Consider the following 25,720-nt stretch of genomic DNA (forward strand, 5'->3'; position numbering starts at 1 on the left):
GTTTGATATCATAGATGTGAAATTTAGTGTTTTTTGCTTTAAATTTTAGAATAAAAAGTATACTGATGTGATTCAACATTCAGAAAGAATGAAAGAGTATACTGTAAAGCAGAGGTCACCAACTGGTGGTCCGCAGACTACTTGGTCCATGATACCTAAAAGGTTGGCAACTGCTACTATAAAGTGTCTTAGTACCATCCCTGCCCTCAGCTGCTTAGTTCCTTCTCAAGCAATTTATGTTATCATTAGTTTTTATGTATTTTTTCATTTAAAGAAAAATATATATGTGGTTTTTTAACAGCTTGAGACATAATTCACATGTATATGATTTAGCCTTTAAAATGTACAATTTAGTGATTTTTATATAGTGACGGAGTTGTGCAACCATCAGCAATCTACTTTGAGACTATCTCTGTCACCTCAGAAAGAAACCCTGTGCTGCTCAGCAGTCACTCCCCATTTCTCTAATCCCCTCAACTCCAGCAGCCACAGACTACTTCCAACTCTATTATGTATAGTTTTAATCCCTCAATTTTTTGCATGAGTGGTTGTGTACTGTGGACTGTTCTACAACTTGCCTCTTCCGTCAGGTACTGTTTCGCCATCTTGGAGCTCTTCTGCCCTGAGGGAGGAACAGAACCAAAGCTGCACTCTCAGGGTGGCTGTGCCCATCGTGCGCCCGGGGTGCAGAGGGATCTGTGGGAACTGGAAGTTAAGGCCATGCTTGTTATTTGCTACAGGGCGTGGCCTCAATCCCTGCCAGCAGAAACATCTCATCTCTGTTCTCTCTGTGCTTAGAAACTCATCGCATATGGGCACATCACCGGCAACGCCCCAGACAGTGGAGCTCCAGGGAAGCGGCTGATTGACAGGATCGTTGAAACCATTTGCAATTGTTTTCAGGGCCCTCAGACCGATGAAGGAGTCCAGTTACAAATAATTAAGGTATTTCTGTGAGTTTGCCTGGTCTGGATTTTAAATTTGAAACCAGTCTCCTGTGGTAATTTGGATTTCTGATTTACCATGTGTTAGTTGTCTCAGGTGGTGCTGAGCTGGAACAGAAAAATGTAAGCATCACTTAGATCTTTTATAAAGTGTCAGAATTTATTAGCGTGGAATAAGACAAGAAGAGTGGAACCAGGTGTGTTTTCAGAGTAAACAGTTCCACTAATAACAATGTAAATTGCTTGTGAATTAAATTGGCTTGAAGTCCTTTGGTCCTGCCCCTTGAATTTCTGGATTCCCAATCTGCCATTTCTTAGCAGGTTCCTGTTGATACTCTTATCACCAGTTTGCCCCTGTTCCCCTCTCCCCCCACTCCATTTCCCTGTTCTTTTTATCCTGCCAGGAATGGTTTGGCATGGAACAAAGAGCAGGATCAAGATGAGTGTAGCCAACATACTGTATCTTAAATCCTGGATGCAGAATGAGTGGTGGCTCCATGTTAGCCACACCTTTCCTAATGCTCCCTTGAAACTGACCCCCCCTCCCATCAAAACATGTATATTTTGGTGTTAATCTAGGTGAGATCAAGTTGGAGCATTTTTCTTCTTAAGAGAAGTGTCTCTTTTTTTTGTTTGTTTTGTGTATCTTTTTAAAAAGTAAGCTGGTAGAAAGCCCACTTTACAACTTACTTTAAATGATTTGGACTTTATGGATTTAATAATTGTTTTTAAACTCAACGCAATAATGAGTCATCTCTTAGTACTAAGCATCCAGTTTAGTTTGCAGAGCCGTTCTTTTAAAATTATGTCAAACCAAACAAAAACAAAGCCAAACCATGTGGAAAAGTTTGGCTGTGGAAGACTGGGCACAAGCGGGGGTATTTGTGAAGGCGAAGGTTTCGGATTTTTGTTTTAGGCTCTTCTGACTGCAGTAACGTCCCCGCACATTGAAATTCACGAGGGCACTATCCTACAGACGGTTAGGACATGTTACAATATCTATTTGGCCAGCAAAAATCTCATCAATCAAACCACTGCCAAGGCTACCCTTACTCAGATGCTGAATGTCATTTTCACCCGCATGGAAAACCAAGTGGTGAGTGAGCAGTCATCCGCTGCTGGGGGTGGGACAGCAGCCCATGCTGTGAACTGTTTTGTACGTGGCCTCAGTGCCTGGTGAAGATTCACTAGCATTTTAAAGTATATTCCTTCTTCCTCTGAATTCTCTGCACTTTGTTTTCATTCTTACTATAAAAAGCAAGAGATAGAATCTAGCAGGTATTTTGAAATTTGCATTCAGAATTTGCTTTGAGTTTGTCAAAGGGATTTCTTTACTTGTTAAAATGTTATCCTTCTCTTTGGAAGTTTTTTAAGCAACAGGCTGGTGTATTTTCTGTTCCTTATCAAAATTCTGGGACCATTTGGATTGAATCCCTTTTTTGTTGCCTTCTAGTTTCAGGAGATCAGAGAATTGGAAAAACCAATCCAGTCAAAACCCCAGTCCCCTGTGATCCACGCTGCAGCAGGGTCCCCAAAGTTCAGTCATTTGAAGCAGAGTGAGGCAGAGAGCACACCAACAACTCCTGAAAAGACAGATTTAACCAATGGTGCACATGACAGGAGTGGTTCTGGAAAAGTGAGCTCAGAGAATGGAGACGCACCCAGAGAAAGAAGCTCATCGTTATCAGGTATGCCCATGTGCTGTGAGAGGGACAGGAGTCTGGTAACATCAGCAGGAAACCTCATCTGTTTCTGGGCCTTCCCCTTGACTTTCTGTTTGCTTTCCTCTCGTGGAACACAACCATCAAGGCATGATGGCTGATGCCCATTGTCACCTGTGTAGTGTTCTCTCAGTAATTCCTGAAATGTATCTATCAATAGCTACTGCTGGGTTTTGTCTTTTTTGGGGTGGTTTTATTTTGTTTTTTGTGTGTCTTTTTTTTTTCTTTTTTTAATCCTCACCCAAGGATATGTTTTCATTGATCTGAGAGAGAGAGAGAGAGAGAGAGAGAGAGAGAGAGAGAGAGAGAGAGAGAGAGAGAGAAACATCAATATGAGAGAGAGACATCAGTCACCGGTTTTCCGTATGCACCCCAACCGGGAATCAAATCCACAGTCCTTCAGTACACGGGATAATACTCCAGCTGCACTACACTACACTGGCCAGGGCTGGCTACTGCTTCTTGACGTCAGCTTCAAGGCAGTGGGTTCAGTTTGGGGCACTTATCACCCAGTAGTTAATTATTTGGGTGGTTAGTTGTTCGATGTCTGTGTTATCTTCCCAGAGGATGACAAAGACACACGTACACACAGGATCTCCACGCCTTCCCACTGTCCTGCAAGTCCTCGATACCCAAAAACATCTGTGAGAGGAGCAAAATATGGGCAGTTTGCTAGAGATGTAGCTGGACAGACAGACAGCTTTGTTTTCTTATTCTATGACTGAGAACATTAACTGTTTTGTTTGCTTTTTTAAATGAAAGAGATATTCCCCACCTGTTTATAGTTTTAAAGCAAATAATGTATTAGGCATGGAATCTTTTTTTTTTTTTTTTTTTTTTAATATATTTTACTGATGTTTTACAGAGAGGAAGGGAGAGAGAGATAGAGAGCTAGAAACATCGATTAGAGAGAAACATCGACCAGCTGCCTCTTGCACACCCCCTACTGGGGATGTGCCCGCAACCAATGTACATGCCCTTGACCGGAATCGAACCTGGGGCCCTTCAGTCCGCAGACTGACGCTCTACCACTGAGCCAAACCGGCTTCGGCAGGCATGGAATATTGGATTGGGTTGTCATAAGATTATTTTCCTTGGACAGTTGATATGAACCAATCCAAAATTTATTTATTTTTTCCAGGAATGTACCTTCCCAAGTGATTCTGTCAAATAATTCATTACTAGCTGGTTGTTGTACATGAAATATCTGACCTGTCTTTACAATTGCTCTCATGTTTTCTTCTGACACATTGGTGACAATTTCTGTCAATAGTGTGTTCCCTACTAGAGAGTACAGATTGGAGCAGCTTTTGATCCTCTAAGTCAGTGTTTCCCAAACTTTTGACATATGTGTACCCCTTCTATAATTTTCATAACGCTGAGTACCTCTTGTACTCATGAGAACGTAGAATTAGGCACAGCTAAGCACGGTGCAGTGCATATCCCCACCAAACTCCAATGCAACACATACCCCCACCAAACTCTTCCCGTACCCCTGGGGATACGCGTACCACACTTTGGGAAACACTGCTAAGGCACCAGAGGGCTTGGCATACGTAGGAACAGGCCAGGTGTCATTGCTGGAATGTGTGCTGTATCAGTTCACGCAAGAGAAGAACAAAAAAGAAAGTGGCCACTAGGAATTGCATGTATCTCAGGGTGAGCACAGAAGTGCTGTCTATTCATTCCTGCTGTCGTGTGTCTTAGGGAAGATGCTCAGAAACTCCTGGCCCACACTCTGTATATGTCATAATCATTGCCTTCTCAACTCTCAGGGCAAGGACCGGGTTTTTACTGTAACCTTTGTCTGGCTGTAATCAATCAACAAATGTTAATTTTAAAACCCTGTAATAAGCATAGCTGTGTCTCTCTGAGCTGCATCAAAGTGCTTCCACTACAGCCCATTTTTACATGGCAGCCAAAGTGAACTCTTAAAAGCATGCATTGGATCACAAGCCTCCTCTGCTTACACCCCATTGGTAATTTCCCATGCTGTCCCATTCAGAGCGAAATCTATGTCCACCCTGTCCCTGTGGCTTCCAAGGCCCTGATTGACCTGGCCCTTGCCCACCTTTCTGTCCCCTTCAAATAGTATTCCTGTACATTACATGTACAAATAGTATTCCTGATTCTTGGAAGTGCCACACGTGATCTTGGTGCCTTTGTATTTCCTATCCCTTCTTTGCCCTACCTTTATCTTCAAGTCTCTCATTTCAAACAGATCACCCTCTGAAGTTCCCTGTCATGTCTGTCCCCTAGCCTCTCGTCTTCATAGCACTTATCACTACTTGAAGTTAACTGAGTTAATGTTTATTTGTGCCCAGTCTGAGACCTAGGCCGCCGTTTTTATAACTATTTCCAGCACCTGGAATGGTGCCTAACACATATGGCAGACTCTTAGTAAATACAGTATTTTGAACAAATTGGGGGGGGGGGGGGGGGGCTTGATTTCCAGAATATAGTTTTGCAGAAACACAGTAACTTAAAATACTGTGAGAATGATTTGCAGGTAGTATGTTGCTGTGGATTTCATTGCCAATAGTTGGTGTACCCCATGAGGCTTCTCCCAAAAGTGTGGGAATCAGATTGCCTGTGAGAAACAAACCGAAAATTTGCAAATAGTAGGTCAAAATGGAGGTGTGCCTCACCCTTAAAAAGAGCAAAAGGCTTCAGTTCTCAGGATGAGGCTCTAAAGAAAGAATGGGCCCTTCAGAAGAAAGGATTGAGAAGCCTTGGAAGCAAGGAGGATGGACAACCTGAGAGGCAGATGGCGGAGACAGTGCCTTGGGCTGAAGTGATAGAGACCACTCATCCACCCCTTCATCACATAGCCACCCCTAGCTTTGCCAGGCACTGTGCTCCTTTCATGAACACTCCACATACATTTTCCTGCTTACCTGGGAATCCTCCCCATGGCCTGCCTGGAATAATTTGCCTCCCAAGAAATTTGTGTAGATGGGGATAATTCACCCAAAGACCTGAGCATCTGTTTTCTTTTTCTAATTGTCAATCTTATCTGCCTATCTTAAGAAGTGGATCAGATGGCTCTTTGTAAACTCACAAAATTAGGTATTTTTTCTTTTTAGGTTAAGAATTCTTTGCCATGACTAACCTCCTTCCCCTGGAACCTCACCCCATTTGTCCATTCACACCTCTCCTGATTGGCAAGCCATTCTTGTCAGTTTCTAAAGAACAACCTGTTGAGATATAGCATATACTGTAAGTTTGCCCCTTTAAAATCATTGAATTCTTGTTAGTATGTTCACAGAGTTGTGCAACAATCACCACAATTAATTTTGGAACATTTCATCACACCCTTAGCAATCACTTCCCCTTTTTTTTTAAGTTCATTTTTTAAATTCTGACATTTTAACTCCCAACATTACACATTAGCATTTATATAGTTAATATGTAGCTATTGTAGGTACACAATTACTATGTGTGTACTGATTGGTTAGTTTGCTTTTAAATAACCCATTTTTAAGTACTATACACAATGGAGAAACTTTATTCTCCTCAGCCAATGTGGAGGTTCTGATCAGACAGCCTAATTAAGTTCAGATCATGATTCTATCACTTAGTTCTTTGACCTTGGGCAAAATCTTTAACCTTTCTGAGCCTCATCTGTAAAATGAGAATACAACTAGTACCTATCTTATAGGCTTGGGAGAATTAAGAGCAATATCTGCCAATTAGGGCTATGTAAGTGTTTACTATTACTATTTTTCAAATAAGTTTCAGCTTTAACAGTGACTTAGTTTTTAAAAAATATATAGCAGATATTTCAGCTGGTAATCTGACGTGAAGGTGGTGGGAACAGTGTCATGGATAAAGAGAGCCTGTTTTCCATGTTAAATAAATACTTGTGGTAGGTTAAGTGTTCAATGGAAATGAAAACACTTTGGGCTGTACTCCAGGACACTGGGGACCAAGCATGGAACTTACAAAAATAGTGGCTTGATTGAAAATTCTTCTTGAGGAAGAATTTAAAGGGTTATTTTGGTTTTGTTTATTCAATGTGATGGCCTTTTTGGTCATTGTGGTGTTTTATAATGTTTACTTCTAGAAGGGCTATTCAGTAGTTCTTACAGATCTAGTTTTCTACAAAAACAAATGGTGCCGAACCTCTTCCATTTAAACTGTTAACACATTACAGAATAATTCCATTTAAATTTTAGTAAATCTGCCAAAACCGGTTTAGCTCAGTGGTAGAGCGTCGGTCTGAAAGGTCCCAGGTTCGATTCCGGTCAGGGGCATGTACATTGGTTGGGGGCACATCCCCGGGAGGGGATGTGCAAGAGGCAGCTGGTCGATGTTTCTCTCTCATCGACGTTTCTAGCTCTCTATCTTTCTCCCTTCCTTTCTGTAAAAAATCAATAAAAAATATATTTTTAAAAAAAGAACTAATTAAAAAAGATGTTTTAAATTTTAGTAAATCTTCAACTAGCACATTGAAAATCTCATGCTAAGTTCTACGTTTATTGTGGGAAAAACAAGGCAGCAGAAGGTAGGTAGTTCCTCATGTTCCTGAGCTGAAGACACATGAGAACCCGTCTTGTTTTGCCAGGAACCATAGATGGATAAAATCCATCTCCTCCCTCCAACTTGGGGGTGAGGAGGAGGATCCTGGGATTTAGAGCAACTGTAACTTAGGAAGGAAAAGTGTGTGTAAGTCGGAGGGGTACTAGTGTTCCATAAAGGAAAGTTGAAATCATAGTTGATGTTGCCTGAAAATTTCCAGATTTCATGGGACTTGAAATTTGCCTTCTAAATTTGATTCTAGAGAGCATGGACAAAATCTCTTCCTATTTTCCCTAGAAATGCCCACATGTATATGCTTGTGTTTGTGTGTGTGTGTATAGGGACTGGCAATGGAGCCCAGGAGGTGGTGAAGGAGATCTTAGAAGATGTGGTCACATCTGCTGTCAAAGGTAAGAACCAATAACCCAGCCTTTCCTTCTACCCCATTCCTTCAAAAAAGTCCTTAGCCATCTATATATTTAAGTGGTAGTGTGCCCCTCCTCTCCATCCCACCCCCTTACCCCCCGTGAGCCCATGGAAAATGAATCTGCCCATGTCTCCTCATCTTTCATATGGAACTCAAATTACTTGTTTTTAGCAGGTCATTTTATTCTCATTCGGGTTGGGCTCAAGAAGCACAGTCTGACAGTGTTAGGGTTGAGTGTTCCACACAGAGACACAGAGGACCACTCCTATATACATGCAGTTTTACCCGGGAGTGGGCTGTGAGCTCCGACGTGGTGTCCATTACTGCTGAATTATCATGGCTAGCCATTGACTTGCTGAGCAGACAGTCCCTATGTCAGCAGGTATCAGATGCATATGGAAGCTTGTTCTTTTGTTATATTTCATTCATAACTCCCTCAGTTTTTCAGTGTGGTTTCAGTGGAACTAAATTTGTACAGCTCAGTTCCAATGCCAATAGACCATTATGGGTTAAGAAATCAGTAATGTAGTGGATTACAGTGAGCATTCTCTAAATGAAAGAAAATAAATAGAATACAAACTGAATGCATTGCATGTGATGTGTTAAGCATTGTTTCATGAAACATGCACTTCAGTTATGTGCACATGTGTACAAGCTCATGATTTTTAAAATGTATTTCTTACTGAAGGTTATCATCAAAGAAATGTGACCTTCTGCTCTAAGCCTGTCCTTTTGTTGATTTAGGGTCCCACCAAGCTGTATATATAGATTTCATTATTTAACCCTTTTAGAAATATCTTTAAAATTAAATAATTTTATTTCACATGCTTAGATTGTTTTCTGTGGCCACTACAAGAAGTGCTCACATAATAAACATTCATCTGTCTTGTTCTCTGCTATATCCCTCAGTCCCTAGCACAGAAATTGGTAAATAATGGGCACTTGATAACATTTGTCGAATGAATATATGCTTTGTAAAACCATTATGGAAGATTGTGCTTATTAAGTTGTTTGTTGTCCCATCTATATGTAAAGATCTACATGGTAAATTCTCATGGAGTTCTGTTCTGCTAATCATCAAGTATAGCTTTCTTTCATTAAATGATAAAATCTATTAATACTTTCTCTTTCCATTGTTCACTTGGCTGCCAGGAAGCTCACATCTTCATTTTCTTTCTTTTCTTTGTAACTGAGGTTTTATTTCATAACTTATCAAACTCTTTAATTTATGTGGCTCTTTTTCTCTAACCCCTGCATTAATAGACCTTTTAAAAATAATTTACACTTTTCATGGTTAGCTTTTTCTAATCTTCTTGAGAAGGGGAAGGATAGGGCAGGTTTGCTGTATCACATTTCTGGATGTACCATTGACATGGACTGCAGTATTAACCAAGATCCTGGTGTTGGGACTGTGGATAACAGACACATGGAAAACCTACGCATCACTCTGGGCAAGCCTTTTTCAATGCCTATTATGTCAGTCATGGAGTAGTGATGCAGGGAAAGGGAAAAAGCAGTACCTAGAAGGTTACATGAATCACTTCTTCCTGATGGCAGGCTACCTTTCAGGATAAGTACTAACTTGGTAAAGATATTTGCACTTGTGTTTGAAGAAGCAGCACAAAAATACAGTCTGACAGAATCCGAGAGGGCTGTTGGTGAACTGGAGGGACAGGAATGTGCTGTCCCATCAGCAGTGGACGAAAACTCACAGACCAATGGAATACCAGATGACAGGCAGTCCTTGTCGTCAGCGGATAACCTGGTATGTTGATGATTCTCTCATATGGATTCATTTCAATTTTTACCTTTTTAGAAGATGCAGAATTAAATCTCTGCCAGAAGAAGTGAGTGAAAACCAGTGAGCCCTATTCTGTTACTGGTCAGAGTCCTGGCCTGATATTCTTGGTTAGTAGGTCCATTTTGGAACATGCTAATTGATGTTGATTGTATTCAACATTGTTATTAAACCTTGTTTATTCAGAATTTTAACACGTATATTTCTTGCCCTTTTTAATTCTCTCTCAAAGTAATATGCATTTATTATAGGAAAATAAAATGTAGAGAATGAAAAAACAGAGAAATATAAGTCATCCATAACACCATAACTCAAAGATAACCTTTGCTAACATTTTCTTTATAGCTTTCTAAATTTTCCTACCCTTCACATATTTTGTCACTTAAATGGAATAACAATATACATGCTGTTTTATAACCTATTTTGTAAACTTAATATATATTATGAACATTTTTTAAATTTCTTTATTGATTAAGGTGTTATATATGTGTCCTTATTCCCCCATTACCCACCCTATTGCCCCCCTACTCATGCCCTCACCCCCCTGTTGTCTGTGTCCATTGGTTAGGCTTATATGCATGCATACAAGTCCTTTGGTGATCTCTCCCCCTTCCTCCCCGCCTCCCCTACCTTTTAAGGTTTGATGGTCTGATCGATGTTTCTCTGTCTCTGGATCTGTTTTTGTTCATCAGTTTATGTTGTTCATTATATTCCATATATGAGTGAGATCATGTGATATTTATCTTTCTCTTACTGGCTTATTTCATTTAGCCTAATGCTCTCCAGTGTTCATAGCAGCATAATTTACAATAGCTAATATTTGGAAATTGCCTAAGTGCCCATCAGCAGATGAGTGGATTAAAAAACTGTGGTACATCTACACAATGAAATACTATGCTGCAGTAAAAAAAAAAAAAGGAGTTCTTACCATTTGCAACAGCATGGATGGAACTGGAGAGCATTATGAACATTTTTTTCAGGCCGATACATTCAGTACAATTTTTTTTTAATAGTTTTATTGTTTATTTGAAAATGTTATATGTGGAACCTTGGTTCTCAAACTTAATTTGTGCTAGCAGGCTGTTAGAGAAGCGACTTATTTGAAAACCGAATCATTTTTTCCCATTAGAAATAATGTAAATTGAATTAATCTGTTCCAAACCCACAAATAATTCCCTGTTTTAACCTTTCTTATATGTAATACATGTCTAATATACTTTTTAATCTATAAGTACTTCTTTTCTTGCATTTATTAAACTACCCCCTATTATCCTTAAATGAATCACTTCCAGCACTTGTCCCAGGGCTGTCTTTTAGGAAGTCAGCATGGGCATCTTCCCTTTTTCACATATCACTGTCTGTAATGCTGTCACTGGCTAACCACTTTTTACTTATTAAAACCAGCAACAGTTTGTCTACCTCTTCAATAGCCTGTGATCATTGTTTTTGCACACCCTTAGCAACATTAGCACTCTTTAATAGCCTCTTTATGTTGTAAAATTATGCTATTCATCAATTTGCCAGCAATAAAAACATTCTCTCCTTTGTTGCCTGAGAGACTCTTTTTGTCATGCTAAGGTGTTAGCATGAAAGGGTTGTCAGGTCAAAAGCCTAAGTTTGATCTGACAACCTAGACATTTTTTCTCTAAACCATTTGATCGAGAACTGAAATGGGAGATGTTTGAGATCCGAGGTTTGACTATATATAAACATTCAAAACAGGAAGTAATATAACATTTAACATCCCACTTAAACATACTCCCTGTACCTTTTCACTAGTGTTTCTCAAACTTTTTTCATTATTACCTCTTTAAGGAGCCTTTTAAGTCCATATGAGGGTCTCATGTCTTATATACTGTGCTCAATTGTTTTGTTCACTCAGCACTATCTCATGGACATCTTTCCACATCAGTACATATAGATCTAACTAATGTTTTAATGGACATGTAAAATGCAATCATATGGATTACTGTAATCTATTTAGCCAATTCCCTATTAGGCCTTTAGGTTATTTCAGTTTTATCACAGAAACAATAGTTCTATAATGAACATCATTATAGATAAAGCTTGTGCACATCCTATTCTTTCTTTGTGATAAATCCCTGCAGTTGTATTGCTGGGTCAAGAGTTGGAAATTCTAAGGCTTTTGATCCCGGGAGTGGGCTTAACATCAAATTAGCCTGCTGGGAAGGTAATACTGGAATCTGTGCCCACTGTAAGCTGTCATTTCCTCATTGAAATGGGGAGAAAGATGCTGCCTTAATGATTGGTAATAAGGTTATTTAGATTTGCATTTGCATTTCTTGGTAAATTGCTTATTGATGTTTTTTACCAGTTTTTTATTTGAGATAAAGGTTTTCATATTTTTTAATGAATTATAAGAACTTACTATATATTGAGAATATTAATTCTTGTCATAGGTTTCAAATACTTTTATTTTTAAATGTAGTTTACTTATTTAAAGAAGTATTTTTAAAAAAGCACGTCGTATTTCTTATTTACTTTGCAATAGTATTCTTAGAAATACCTTCTTACCCAAGCTAATATAAATCATTACCTATATTTGTTGTAGTTTTTTATGTTTAATGTTTAAAAATTATTTTAAACCACTTTTTGAAGGACAAGGAACACGGTTTTAGAATTGCCTTAATAACTCCCCATAGCTCCTATTTTGCCATTTCTCCTCCCTCCACTTCTCACTTCCCCATTGAATAAATAAAATAATTTGCATTTTCATGAGATACTTATTTCTTGTTTTTTAAAATAATTATCATTTTGTTTTGACCTTTATTTCTTTCTATTTAGGAATCAGACGCGCAAGGACATCAAGTGGCTGCTAGGTTCTCTCACATTCTGCAGAAGGATGCCTTCCTTGTGTTTCGCTCCCTTTGCAAGCTGTCCATGAAGCCCCTTGGTGAAGGCCCCCCAGATCCAAAGTAAGCAGACAGTAGTTCTTGGCTGTCTGTAACCCAGGTGATCCAGGAGGATCTCAGGGGCTCCAGGAAACCCGGTGCCTTGGCCCCTGGCAGGAATTTATTCATGATAGTTTCATAGCTTTTTAAATTCATGTGGTGCCTATAATCAGTTCTTTCATAATGAATTGTCTCTGTGTCCCCTTCAACCAAGATTCTGCCCAGTTTTGCTTTTTTGGTTTATATACTAAAAATAATTACCTTGGCCCTAACCATTTGGTTCAGTGGATAGAGCCTCGACCTGTGGACTGAAAGGTCCCAGATTCAATTCTGGTCAAGGGCATGTACCTTGGTTGCAGGCACATGCCCAGTAGGGAGTTGTGCAGGAGGCAGCTGATCAATGTTTCTCTCTCATTGATGTTTCTAACTCTCTGTCCCCTCTCCCTTTTTCTCTATAAAAATAAAAATATATTTTTAAAAAATAATAATAATAATTACTTTGAATATGCCTGCACCCTCTTTTTACTGACTAAACAATTTAATATACTAATGAGGGCAGGAGCAGGAAGTGAGCAAATTTCAGTTTCCTGTCCTGGTTGAAAACCTTTGTTGCATGGGTACAGACCCAGATTCAAACCAGAGAAACCAGCCTTTCTTTGTAGTGACTGAACTACCACAAGGATGACAGTACTGTGGTGTCCAAGCAGAGGCTTTGGAGCCAGAGAGAACTGCATTCAGTCCTGGCCCTTACACCTAAGACCAGCTCCACGGCTTATAGGAGTTTCTGGAAAATGGGAATATGGAAAATCACTTTACAAGACCCATTTAATAAAACAATATAAAGCACAAGGCCTTGCACTTTATAAGAGTTTTATAGATACTATTATTATCATCATCATTATTAAACATTAATAAGAACCCTCAACTCTTCTGTTGAGAATATAACCATTATGAAAATTTCTCATTTCTTACTATTCCTGTGGGCGGAGTGAGAGGGCATGAGGCAGGTGGATAAAGAGCACCATCTTCATTGTCTATGAAGGCCAGATGTTTTAGGCTCCATGAACGAGGTTGTAAAAGTAATTGTTCTATCAGGTGAGTTGCAGAACCAGCTTTCCAGGGGCAGGTGTCACTTCTGCTTTATGGTGGGGGTGCGGTGAAAAGAATAGAAGCTGTCAGTTCTTGTTCTCACAAGATCTGCAGGTCCCAAAAGGACCCATCTCCTGTCTGCCCTTGTTCTCTTGACATTTAGGTACTGTTGCTAGTTCTTAAATCATTGGCATCTCAGGAAATTCTCACTGGTGGAGGAGTGAGGACTTCTCAAGAAACATGATTTTTAAGTTTTATCTTTTAACCCCATCATTGTTCTTTGTTTTCTTTGCTAGATCCCACGAGCTGCGCTCCAAGGTGGTTTCCCTGCAGCTGCTCCTCTCGGTGTTGCAGAACGCCGGCCCAGTCTTCAGGACTCACGAGATGTTCATCAATGCAATCAAGCAATATCTCTGCGTGGCATTGTCCAAAAACGGCGTCTCTTCAGTGCCTGACGTCTTTGAGCTCTCTCTGGCCATTTTTCTTACTCTTCTTTCAAATTTTAAAATGCACTTGAAAATGCAGATAGAGGTACGGACTCCAAATTGATTTTTTTCCCCATTTTGTACCAGATGGTCAACTGCTGGTGGCAGGGTCACCAAGAACTGCAATTACACAGTCTACTGGCTGTTTTTCCCCCAAAGAACTTTTTGAATGAGTGAGGAGCGAAGAATACCTTTTCATGAAAAGTTACTGCCCAAAAAACTTGTATTCCTTTCATTTTAACCAAAGGTTTAAATCGAGTCGTCTGTGTGCTAGTTTTAGCCCCCACAAATATGTTTGTTTAGTCTAAATTATTTGAACTACCCTGAATTAGTTGCCACGTAGAGAAATCAGATTCTACATGAAAATCCATATTTCTATTGTACTTTCTCTTGAAAAATCACGATAGTGGTCCTGCATTTCCAGGTGGCAGCTCTTGGCAGTGACTCAGAAGCAGCTGCTCCCTCTGATGAGTCCGTATTCCCCAGTTCCCCGTGCCCTTGCCCTCCAGCCGTTCCCACGCAGCTAGGGTTTCATTGCGATAGTAGCAGGCGTACACCACTCCTCATCATAGGATCTGCCTGTCCTCTAAAGGTTTTGAGGTTTGAGCCCTAATTTAAACTATTAATCATTGTCCTCCTTTGTCTTCATGTCACATAGGTCTTTTTCAAAGAGATTTTCCTGAACATTTTAGAAACATCAACAAGTTCTTTTGAGCACAGGTGGATGGTCATTCAGACTCTGACAAGGATCTGTGCAGGTATTTTCTCCCTGAGGTGCTCATCCCTTTGGCTAGCCCGGAACCTCTTGATGTGTTTATTTTCCAAAGTCCAGAGGGAGATCCTTAACTCCTCCTCTTTGAGTTTTAATGGAGTGCTGGGAAAATCATTACTGTATAGGCCAGTGCTAACCTAATGACTAGACCAAACCCACCCCACCTTCTTTAGAGGATGAGCAACTCAGCCTGGCTGCCCGGGAAATTGGGGTTTTGGCACTGAAAGTTCCACATCCTGAGAAACCCTCAAATCCTAGAAAACGGGGACACTTGGTCACCCTGCTTATCAGCTGAATGTTTTTTAGTCACAGGATCCAAGGTATTGGTGCTGCCAACCCTTGACAGTGTGCGTAGGTAAATGTGGATTTACCTTATACAATGCAATTGTGTGACTGAAAAGCCAGCATCCTACTTCTCTACATCCAACATAGGAGTTACACAACTTTTAGAAATGGATCAGGCAGTTATTACTCCCGTTTTGATTAGGAAAGTGAGCTTAGAAAGTTGGAATGAACTGCCTGAGATTTCAGGTAGTGCCCAGGCCTAGAGAGAGGGCCTCCCATCTCCCTACTACTTAAGACATTCATTTCTTATGTGTGGTACTGTGGTCTGTCCACTGGAGTTAGCAGTTCACTGGGGAAAATTTTTTGACATAAGAATCTTATTTAATAAGAAAACATAACTGTTATTTGTGTTTAATCAGAATTTATAATATCTGTTTGTTATTTTCCAAGATGCCCAGTGTGTTGTAGATATTTATGTCAACTACGACTGTGATTTAAATGCTGCTAACATTTTTGAGCGCCTCGTAAATGATTTATCCAAAATTGCTCAGGGAAGAAGTGGACATGAGCTTGGAATGACACCTCTGCAGGTAAAAATACTAAGAACACTCATTTATACTTAAAGTTCATTCATTTTGATAAACATTTATCAAGTGCCACCATGTGCCATGCACCATTCTTGCTGCTGTGGATACAAAACAAATATGTATGTACCTGCACACAGTTGCTACCGTCACAACTCTTACAAGCAGACAAGGAAGAAATAAGTTGCAGAGAAGAATAAAGCAGGGATGATAGAGAAGGAATGTGGAGGTGGTGTCATTTTTTTAATGACGTCATCATAGTTTCCCTGAGGAGGTGACATTTGAACTGATATTTATAGGAAGCAAGTTCACTCTCAGTCACCTTTCCAGAGACCTTGCAGGATCTCAAGCTCCAGTAAAAGCAGAAGAGATTGCCTCTTATCGGTGTACCTATAAAGAATAGGATCTTTAACTTGGGGCCTCTAAATGAACTAGTCAGAATGTCTGAGAGCTGCCTGGAATTATGTGTAGGATTTTGGTCTATGGCATTTTTCCTAGAATGTTCATATTGTCATTAGATTTATAGAGAGATCTGTGCCACCTTAGATGCTGTTTTGATCCTTAAATATTGGTTTTTGTTTTAGATTATCTGCAGTTCACATTTAATTTTTTATTTAAATGCTATTTTTTTAAACAGTGGTTTTATTGTAGAGTGAACCTTAAAAGGGAATACATTTGTGGTCGTTTGGAAGATAAGAGTGTGTTCAGTATCACTAATTTCCTGCATAATACAAGATTTTTTTGGTCTTATTTTGAAACTAGAGGCCCAGTGCATGAAATTCATGCACAGGGTGGGGGTTTCCCTCAGCTCAGCCTGCACCCTCTCCAATCTGGGACCCTTCAAGGGATGTGGGATCAGGCCTAAACGGATAGTCTGACATCCCTCTCACAATCCAAGACTGCTGGCTCCCAACCACTCGCCTGCCTGCCTGCATGATTGCCCCTAACCGCTTCTGCCTGCCAGACTGATCACCCCCTAACCCAGTGGTTTCAACCTTTCTAAGGCTGCGACCCTTTGATACAGTTCCTCATGTTGTGGTGACCCCCAACCATAAAATTATTTTCATTGCTACTTCATAACTGTAATTTTGCTACTGTTAATGAATCATAATGTAAATATCTGTGTTTTCCCAATGGTCTTAGGCGACCCTGCTGGCGGTTCTCAACTAAGTCTCTGTGCCATGTCACTTTTGTCCTTTAGGAGCTCAGTTTGAGGAAGAAAGGCCTAGAGTGCCTCGTGTCCATTCTCAAGTGCATGGTGGAGTGGAGCAAAGACCTGTATGTGAATCCCAACCACCAGACCAGCCTCGGTGAGAAAGGGTTGCTGCCCCCACCACCTCCATTCACAGTTGGCTATTTACAGCTATTGGGAAAAGTTGTCCTGTTATAGTTGTCTTAGAATTAGCAAAAAACACTTTAGTTTTCTAAATACCTATAGTATTTTAAAGGTTCTGCTTTTTAATCTTCATCTGGAATTTGGAAGAGGGATAGTATGAGTTGTGCTCTAGCTTCGCTTTTCCAAATGGAGGACCAATTGTTGCAAAAAAAATTTTTTAATATATTTTATTGATTTTTTACGGAGAGGAAGAGAGGGATAGAGAGATAGAAACATCGATGAGAGAGAATCATTGACCAGCTGCCTCTTGCACACCCCCTTCCGGGGATGTGCCCGCAACCAATGTACATGCCCTTGACCGGAATCGAACCTGGGACCTTTCAGTCCACAGACCGACGCTCTACCACTGAGCCAAACCGATTTTGGCTGTTGCAACATTTTTATTAGTCTCCCTCACTGATTTAAAAGTCCACCTTTATGACATACCATTTTTCCTTGTGTGTATATGTCTGTTTCTGAATTTTCTATTCTGTTCTATTGATTTGTCTACTCTTGCACCAGTGCAAGTGTCTTGGCTGTTTTTTTTTCTAATTTTTTTATGTGAATTTTAGAATTAACTTATCAAACTCCACAAAAATGTAAGTTTTTAAGTAAAGGATTAGAGTAATATCACAGTTTTATACTTATGATCTTGACAGTGCAAACTTATTGTTATAGGTGTGGAAAAGAATTACAGAGCCAGACCTGAGTTCAGCGATATCTGTTTCTCTTCTGCTAATACGGTTTTCTTTTCTATTATGTCATTGCAGGTCAGGAGAAGCCCACAGATCAGGAAATGGGGGATGGGAAAGGTCTCGACATGACGAGACGGAGCAGCGTGACCTCCATGGAGTCCACAGTGTCCTCAGGGACCCAGACAACTATCCAGGATGATCCAGAGCAGTTTGAGGTCATCAAGCAACAAAAAGAAATCATTGAACATGGCATTGAGCTGTGAGTGTGACTGCTACTTTAGCTGCATCTCTTGGGGCCTCTGACAAAGCCACATCTCTGAGGATCTTAGGCTGGCTCCTCAAAGGGAAATGCCTAGTACAGAAGGCGAGTGCTGGCACTTGGTAGCTGAGCCTGATTAAGCCAGCAGAGTGAGTGAGTTTGTGTGTTAGAGAGAAATGTAATGGGTTTGTGTTGATGCCTGGTCTTTTTTTCTTTTTCCCTAATTAAAAAAATTAAACTACTAGAAAATATAGAAGAGTATAAAGCAAGAATGTTAAAATTGCTCGTAAAATTACTGTTAGAGGAAATCACCATTGGTAACATTTTTTCCAACTATATATTATGAAAATTTTTAACATACAGAAAAATTAACATCTGCCACATTAGTGTTACCTGTGTATTTTTTTCTTCTGAACCATTTGAAAGTAATTTCAGCCCTACATCTTTAAAAATCTTACCATTATTGTAATCACTGGTAAATCTTAATGTGTTTCTTTCTAGTCTTTTACACACAAAAATACATATGCACACATTTATATCCTGTCCAACTTCTGAGTAATTGAAGTGTTGATCTCTTCATTTCCTGTCACCATCCTTACATCCCTCAAAAGTAATCTTTTTGAAAACTTAGATCTTATCACTGCCCTGCCTAAAGTCATTCCAGGTTTTCCATTTTCTCATCACATCCTGACCCAGCCTCTGGCCCATCTTGCTGACCTCATTTCTCGATAATCTCATCTGCCAATACCCCTGAATCACATAATCATTTCAGTCTTTTAAATACTTCCTGGTGTTTTTGTTCTCGTGCCCCCTGATTGGAATACTCTTGTGTCTTTTTCATCCTTTGGACTTGGCAAAACGTCTTCCTCAAAGTGGCCTTCTGTAACCACACTATCTAACATGTCCCAAGTTATTCTCTGTTCCTGCACCCTATTCATCTTCTTCCTTCACAACCCTTGCAACAGTTTGTGCTCCCGTGCACAGCCTGGTAAATAAGTTGAATTTATACCTTAGTGGAAAATTTGCCTGCCTTTAACAGGAAATACATAAAAGCAGTCTAGAGCTTTTATAGTGGCTTCTATGGGCATCAGAGATCCAGGCTACTCTTAGCTTTCTGTTTCACCAGCCTTAATGCAATTTGCATCTTCATTGTTGACTCATGGTTTAAGGTAACTGCTGGAGCACTAGCCATCACACATATATTCTGGGGAAGAAGAGGGAAAGGGCAAAAAGACAATACCTCGCAGTCAAGTCGGCTTTGTTTAAAGAGCCTTCCTAGAAGTACCCATAACATTTCTGCTCAGTCCTCACTGACTAGAACTTTATCACGTGGCTGTACTTTGTTTAAGGAGAAGGCAAGGAAATGTAGTTTTTATTTCAGGGAATTGTGTCCCCAGGTAAACATCTAGGGTTTTGTGAATATTGGAGAAGGGGAGTACGGATATTGGGTGGCAACCAACAGACTTTGCTGTATAGCTAGGTCAGAAATTGAAGATGGAATTCAGAAACCTGCCAGGATACATAAGACCTTCCTAGCTGATATATGATGGCTTGTTAACCTACCTCAAATGCCAGGTACTTCTATCCTTCAGATTTTTAAATGAGCAATCCGTATCTCATTTCTTCTTAAAACAGGTTCAACAAGAAACCCAAGAGAGGGATCCAGTTTCTTCAGGAGCAGAGCATGCTGGGAACATCAGTTGAAGAGATTGCCCAATTCCTGCACCAGGAGGAGCGTCTCGATTCTGTAAGACTGAGAACTGAGCACTTGCAAGTGGGTTCTATCAAGTGACACTAAGAACGTACCAGGTTTAACATAGAGATTGTCTGACCCTGAGTGCAGTGGCTATTGTCCACACCTCTGCTTATAGCAGCCCTACTCTTCCCTTTGGCCAGTGATGCAAAAAGCTCTTTGAAGGGAATGAACTAACCACCTGACAAGTGAAGTGTGCCTTCCCTGCTAGAAACTGTTCAATCTGCCACTAACCTCCCCCTCTAGTGTGCCCCATCAGTTCTTCCTTTTTAAGTCTCTTGTGCTTCCTCCTCCTCTGTGGCAGGACAGACTGACCTGGATTTATTGGGTGGGCAGACAGTTCAGGGAATCACCTAGCATTTCTAGTAGTTTTTCTTGTCCTGAGTGTCTTGAACTGGGCACTATGCCTCTCCACTCTGACTGAAGTGTCTTTCGTTGTGCATACATATTTGACAATTTCTAGATGTAAGTGAATGTGTGTGTTTCAGACCCAAGTGGGTGATTTCCTGGGAGACAGCACGAGGTTTAACAAGGAGGTGATGTATGCCTATGTGGACCAACTTGACTTCTGTGAAAAGGAGTTTGTCTCAGCCCTGCGGACATTTCTAGAAGGTTTCCGCCTACCCGGGGAAGCCCAGAAGATTGATCGGTTAATGGAGAAGTTTGCTGCAAGATACATAGAGTGCAATCAGGGGTGAGCGTCATGTTTAAATCCCTTGTACATCGTGTTTTTGCTTCCATCAGAATACTGATCTTAGTTTGGTTGGGGGTTGAGTGTAATCTTTCTAAGTCTATGCCAAACAACTAAAGTTTCTGTTCACCATGTGCCAGACACTGTACTGAGGGATTATTTCATGTAAGAACTCAGAGCAACTATGTCCCCTGTTACAGACAATGAGATTGAGATCTGAGAGGCTAAGTAACTTGCCCACGCTATTATGATAAGAAATTATTATGGTTTGAGAGGAAGCACTTGGTCACCTCTTCCCTAATCAAAAATAACTCCCTGATTTAATATATGGGATAGATCTTAGGATTTTAGTTTTTCTTTAATTGCATACTGATGAGCAGGTTACAAAAAATGGCTCTGTAACTAATAAAACCCATCTAAGTGCATGATTCCATGTTAGGGCCTTTTTTCATAGGTAGTTCATGTTTTTTGTAGAAAGTGAAATTGAAAAGAGAACTGACCTTTATTAAACACCTGCTATGTGTCAGCCAGGCCATGAGTTTTACATGTGTTACATTTAATTCATAGTAAGCCTGCGAATGGTATCCCCGTTTTACAGATGAGGAAACAGACTCTGGAACATTGAGCAACCTGTCCAGAATTAATCAGCTAGTAAATAGCAGAGCCAGGGTTGGATATGGGTTTGCCTAAATTAAAGCTCATTCTTTTTTCACTGAACATGAAGTTACTAGGATAAAAATGTCTGGATATACTGTGAAAATGATGTAAAATTGTTCAGTAGAAACATGTTGATAACATTTTCTCTCTTTAATCAAGTTGGTTTTCATATTAATTGATTCCAGTCCTCCACGGCAAGCTGTCCCCTGGAGGTGGCATGATCAGCAAAGGGATCATCTGGTCATTCTAACTAAATGGGTGCTAGAATTTCTGTGAAGACATAATTATATGTTATTTACTTTAAATATATAGGCATACCAAAAGTATTTGCTCACTTGTGTCTCGGTGCCACATTTGGATAATCTACAGTATTTCTAACTTTTTCATTATTAGTATATTTGTTACTGTAATCTGTGATCAGTGATCTTCAATGTTACTATTGCAATTATTTTGGGGAAGCACAAATCGCACCCGTATAAGATTGTGAACTTAATAATTGTGTGTGTTCTGGCTGCTCTACCAACTGGCTGTTCTCTTGTCTCTCTCCTCTCCTTAGGCCTCTCTGTTCCCTGAGACACAACAATATTGAAATTAGTCCATTTAATAACCCTTCAGTGGCTTCTAAGTTTTCATGTGAAAAGAAGTGTCTCACATCTCTCATATTAAACCAAAAGCTAGAAATAATTGTGAGGAAGGTATGTCAAAAGTTGAGATAGGCTGAAAACTAGGCCTCTTGCACCAAACAGTTAGCTAAGAAATTGCTACACCCACCCCAACCGTCAGCAACAACCATTCTGATCAGTTAGCAGCTATTGACATCTAGCAAAAAGATTACATCTCACTGCAGACTTGGACGATGGTTAGTATTTTTAGCAATGAAGTATTTTTAATTAAAGAATATACATGACATGCTACTGCATACTTAACAAATTACTATAGTGTAAATATAACTTTCATATGCACTTGGAAACCATGTGACTTACTTTATTGCAATGTTCACTTGATTGTGGTGGCCTGGAGCCAAAACTATTATATCTCTGAGGTATGCCTGTATTTCCTTTGTGGACCTGGAGACCTTGTTCTGTTTCCCTTAATCAGAAAATATGTGGCCTAATTAAACTTCACATTAGAATGCAGACCTTTTGTGTGTTCTTCAGAATTTCTCCTTTTCCTATTGGAAGCAATTGGGCAGACCAGTTTTTTCTAGCTTTAGCCTCACCTATTATGAAACTGTGCATCTACCAGTTTTTGTCCTTTTATCCTTGCATAAGACAAAAATAGTCAGACATCACCAGCATAATGTTTAGAACACACAAATAGTTCCTTTGTATTTCTGCTGTTAAATATTACAGTGGGTAATGTAAACTGTAAACTGTTGATAACTGGACAGCAGTTTTAGTCAGCTTTCTACCCAGTGCCCAGCACAAAGTGCTTGCGGACAGTAAGAGGACCAGCCTGTGGTAAGCGAGACACTAAGGGTGCTACCTAGAAGAGGCCTCACACTCAGGGTCTTACTCTGCAGGGTTGATGTCCAGGAGTGAGGGTGCCTTGTTTGTCTCAACCTGGAGGATACTTGGGGATCTTCTTACAAAACTGACTTGAAACTGTTTTATTCAAAGAAATCTAAAGCTGACACATATTCTTAACTACCTTTACACGCTGATGAAAGCATGAAAACTCTTTACTCATTTGGCAACATGTGGAGCAATCCGCCTGCTTTCAGTGAAGCGTGTCCCCATTCAGCACTGGACTGTCCCAGCCTCATCTCTATGCTTGTTCTGACATCTGGAATCTTGTTTTCCAGGCAAACACTTTTTGCTAGTGCTGACACTGCGTACGTCCTAGCATATTCGATTATTATGCTAACTACAGACTTGCACAGCCCTCAGGTACAGTATGTTAATGATTTATATATTATGGTAGCTCAATCAGTAGCTTGATTTGGACCACTGGATATTTTCTAAATGCTTTTTGAAATTTTTTTAAATTATAGGTAAAAAATAAAATGACAAAAGAACAGTATATTAAAATGAATCGGGGCATCAATGATAGTAAAGATCTACCAGAAGAATACCTCTCAAGCATCTATGAAGAGATAGAAGGCAAGAAAATTGCAATGAAAGAAACAAAGGAGCACACAATCGCAACCAAATCTACTAAGCAGAGTAAGGTCTAATGGCAAACTTTATATTCACTGCAATTTTCAAATGTGTCAGAATGCATGATTAAGCTCATTTTATGGATGATGGTGTTAATTTGCATATATAGATAACTGAATAAGAAATGTGGTTAATTAATCTGAATTGCTCTCCAAAAATGTTCCTTAAAACTTGCTTTGATACAAGTGGTGATTTTGCTGACCTTGATTAGAATTCTGTTAGTTTTGGCACTTTTGAAGCTACCCATATCTTTGTTTGCGAGGCAGCAGAGTGTAGAGGTTTATAGTGCAGGCTCCAGAGCCACTCAAGTCCCAGCTGTACTACTTATTAGCTGTGTGACCCTGTGTAAGTTACTTAACACCTCTGTGCCTCATTGTATGATGATAATATTTCTAACAGACTCATAGGATGGTTGGGAGGATTTGTGAATTGGTTATTATAAATTTTTTGAAGCAGTGCCTGGCACTTAGCCAGCACTCAGTGAGTCTTAGTTCTTATTCTCTTATTTCTCTCTAGATGTAGCTAGTGAAAAGCAGCGACGGCTGCTGTACAATTTGGAGATGGAACAAATGGCTAAAACAGCCAAAGCTCTAATGGAGGCTGTGAGCCATGCCAAAGCCCCATTTACGAGTGCCACACACTTGGACCACGTCCGGCCAATGTTCAAAGTGAGTATCCTGAGAAGTTAGGATGCGGCTAACCCCAATCCTGGAGTTAACCAGCCGGAAGCTAACCAGCGAGTATATAATGGGGAAGAGATTGAGGAGAGGAAAGGCCAACTCTGGGAACTGCTTTCTGAAGGTGAATCCTTTCTAGAAGCCCTATGATGATGATAGGCTCTGCAGTCAGAATGTCTGGTTTGGAACCCTGTCTTTGCCATTTTCGTTTTTATTGATGTTGTTTTTTAATTGAATTTATTGGGATGACACTGATTAATAAAATTAAGACGGGTTTCAGGTGCACATACATTGTATTGTGTGTTCACCACCCCAAGTCAAGTCTCCATCCATCCTGTATCCACCACTATACTCTCTACTTCCCTTTACCCCAAGCCTTGGCCACTTTGTAGTTCTGTGACCTTGGTCAGTTACTCAGCCTCTCTCTGTTCATCATCTATAAAATGGGGTCAAATACAGGGTTGCTGGTGAAATTTAATGAATTAATAATTATTTAGGCAAAAGAGTCCGTTTTATTGTGATAGCTCATCTCAGTGGCCTCAGGATTCGTTTATCAGATGAGAGTTGGTGGAGGTACACCACCTTAACCTGAGGCCTCTCTATTTTTAAAATGTCTAAAAAAGAAACACGTTCTAAAGCTACATTGATCAATTCTAGATTTTTGTGAGCTTTTCTTTTCAGGAAGTTCACAAGAAAATTGGAGGATAGGTAAAGTCTAAATAATTGAATTAGGGCTCTTTCAATTAATTAATTAAATTACAGGAGATAAGTTGCCTATAGGTTTTATTTTTGCACGCTAACCTCTGATTGGTAATGCTGCCTATTACACTGTGGGATCTCATTGATTAGTGATGTCTTTTGTGAGCACAGGTAGGCATAGAGGTGGCACACTAGCCACAGAGTTACCATCCTTTCTTTTGATCTGTACATGTAGTATATGGCATCCCCATAGTGATAGTTTTGACCACTGTTTTATATTGTAACTGGAATAGATTGAAATAAAAATAGCAGTTAATTTGGCACTCTGGCTGTGCTCATAACTAACAGTATGGCCTGTAAGTGCTCTTTCCACTGAAATTCTAGACATTATTGAAACCTTCCTTCTTTGGTAGCTGGTGTGGACGCCGCTGTTGGCAGCCTACAGCATTGGACTGCAGAACTGTGATGACACTGAAGTGGCCTCCTTGTGCTTGGAGGGTATCCGCTGTGCAATCCGGATCGCCTGCATCTTTGGAATGCAGGTGGGTGTAAGTTAACAAAGTTCCAGAGATGCTGGTAGGCTGTGTTCTTTTAGATTTGGCAAAACCTAGAAACTATCAGGCATTTATTGTAAAATCTCAGCCAACTCCTTATTTGTGCCCACTGAGAAGCAGCCCACAGATTTGTGTTAGCAACTGCCTCATTGGGAGGGAAAAATGGAGGTTTTGGTTAATAGTCTCTTAAAAGGTTTTACAGTTGAAAAACTTCCTTTGAAAGTTCAAGCTACTTGATTGGATTTGGTCTGCCTAACTTGCCTTCCCTGGTGCTTAAAATCAGCTTTTATTATAATTCCCTCATTTCCAGATCTTCTCTGGGGGGAGCAAATAGTTCATTAGGAAATGAATATGTCTGTAAACTTTTTGAATCTTAGAAAGTTCTAGCAAATAAAATTAATTTTTAAACTGTCATGAAATGAGGACATTGTCAATCCCATTCATTTTCTAAGTCAATAAGAATTTGCATCCATTTATTTGGAAAAACTCAATCTTCTATTCCCATTTATTTTACAGTTAAACATTTTCTTTTGTACCAAGACCATAGGCTTTGTCATCAGGCAATCTGGGTTTCAATACCCAGCTCTGCTATTTCTCTAGCCATGTGACATTGGCCCAGCTAACTTCTCTCTAAGATACCTTGCATTTCCTCATTTGTAAACT

At 39.9% G+C, this 25,720-nt stretch overlaps 1 protein-coding gene across 11 annotated transcripts in view; it reads left to right on the plus strand.

Moving 5' to 3' along the window:
- Nucleotides 1–25,720, plus strand: part of ARFGEF2 (ADP ribosylation factor guanine nucleotide exchange factor 2) — an 83,841-nt gene that overhangs the window by 23,063 nt on the left and 35,058 nt on the right. For 10 of the 11 annotated variants that reach the window (XR_004984310.2, XR_004984306.2, XR_004984308.2 and 7 more), the window contains exons 4-20: nucleotides 799–945; nucleotides 1,861–2,040; nucleotides 2,398–2,632; nucleotides 7,516–7,596; nucleotides 9,227–9,378; nucleotides 12,217–12,347; nucleotides 13,709–13,943; nucleotides 14,556–14,655; nucleotides 15,405–15,544; nucleotides 16,740–16,848; nucleotides 17,684–17,867; nucleotides 19,503–19,614; nucleotides 20,109–20,314; nucleotides 22,773–22,857; nucleotides 22,962–23,133; nucleotides 23,644–23,795; nucleotides 24,917–25,045. Coding sequence is in view for 6 of the 11 variants with exons in the window: in XM_045574257.1 (XP_045430213.1) it covers nucleotides 799–945; nucleotides 1,861–2,040; nucleotides 2,398–2,632; nucleotides 7,516–7,596; nucleotides 9,227–9,378; nucleotides 12,217–12,347; nucleotides 13,709–13,943; nucleotides 14,556–14,655; nucleotides 15,405–15,544; nucleotides 16,740–16,848; nucleotides 17,684–17,867; nucleotides 19,503–19,614; nucleotides 20,109–20,314; nucleotides 22,773–22,857; nucleotides 22,962–23,133; nucleotides 23,644–23,795; nucleotides 24,917–25,045 (2,550 nt within the window). In the remaining 5 variants the exon portion in view is untranslated. The remainder of the gene's footprint in view (nucleotides 1–798; nucleotides 946–1,860; nucleotides 2,041–2,397; nucleotides 2,633–7,515; nucleotides 7,597–9,226; nucleotides 9,379–12,216; nucleotides 12,348–13,708; nucleotides 13,944–14,555; nucleotides 14,656–15,404; nucleotides 15,545–16,739; nucleotides 16,849–17,683; nucleotides 17,868–19,502; nucleotides 19,615–20,108; nucleotides 20,315–22,772; nucleotides 22,858–22,961; nucleotides 23,134–23,643; nucleotides 23,796–24,916; nucleotides 25,046–25,720) is intronic. The other variant, XM_036417948.2, reaches the window with a different exon arrangement.

The sequence above is a fragment of the Pipistrellus kuhlii genome, unplaced genomic scaffold (assembly GCF_014108245.1).
Source record: "Pipistrellus kuhlii isolate mPipKuh1 unplaced genomic scaffold, mPipKuh1.p scaffold_m20_p_6, whole genome shotgun sequence".
Taxonomy (NCBI): Eukaryota; Metazoa; Chordata; class Mammalia; order Chiroptera; family Vespertilionidae; genus Pipistrellus; species Pipistrellus kuhlii.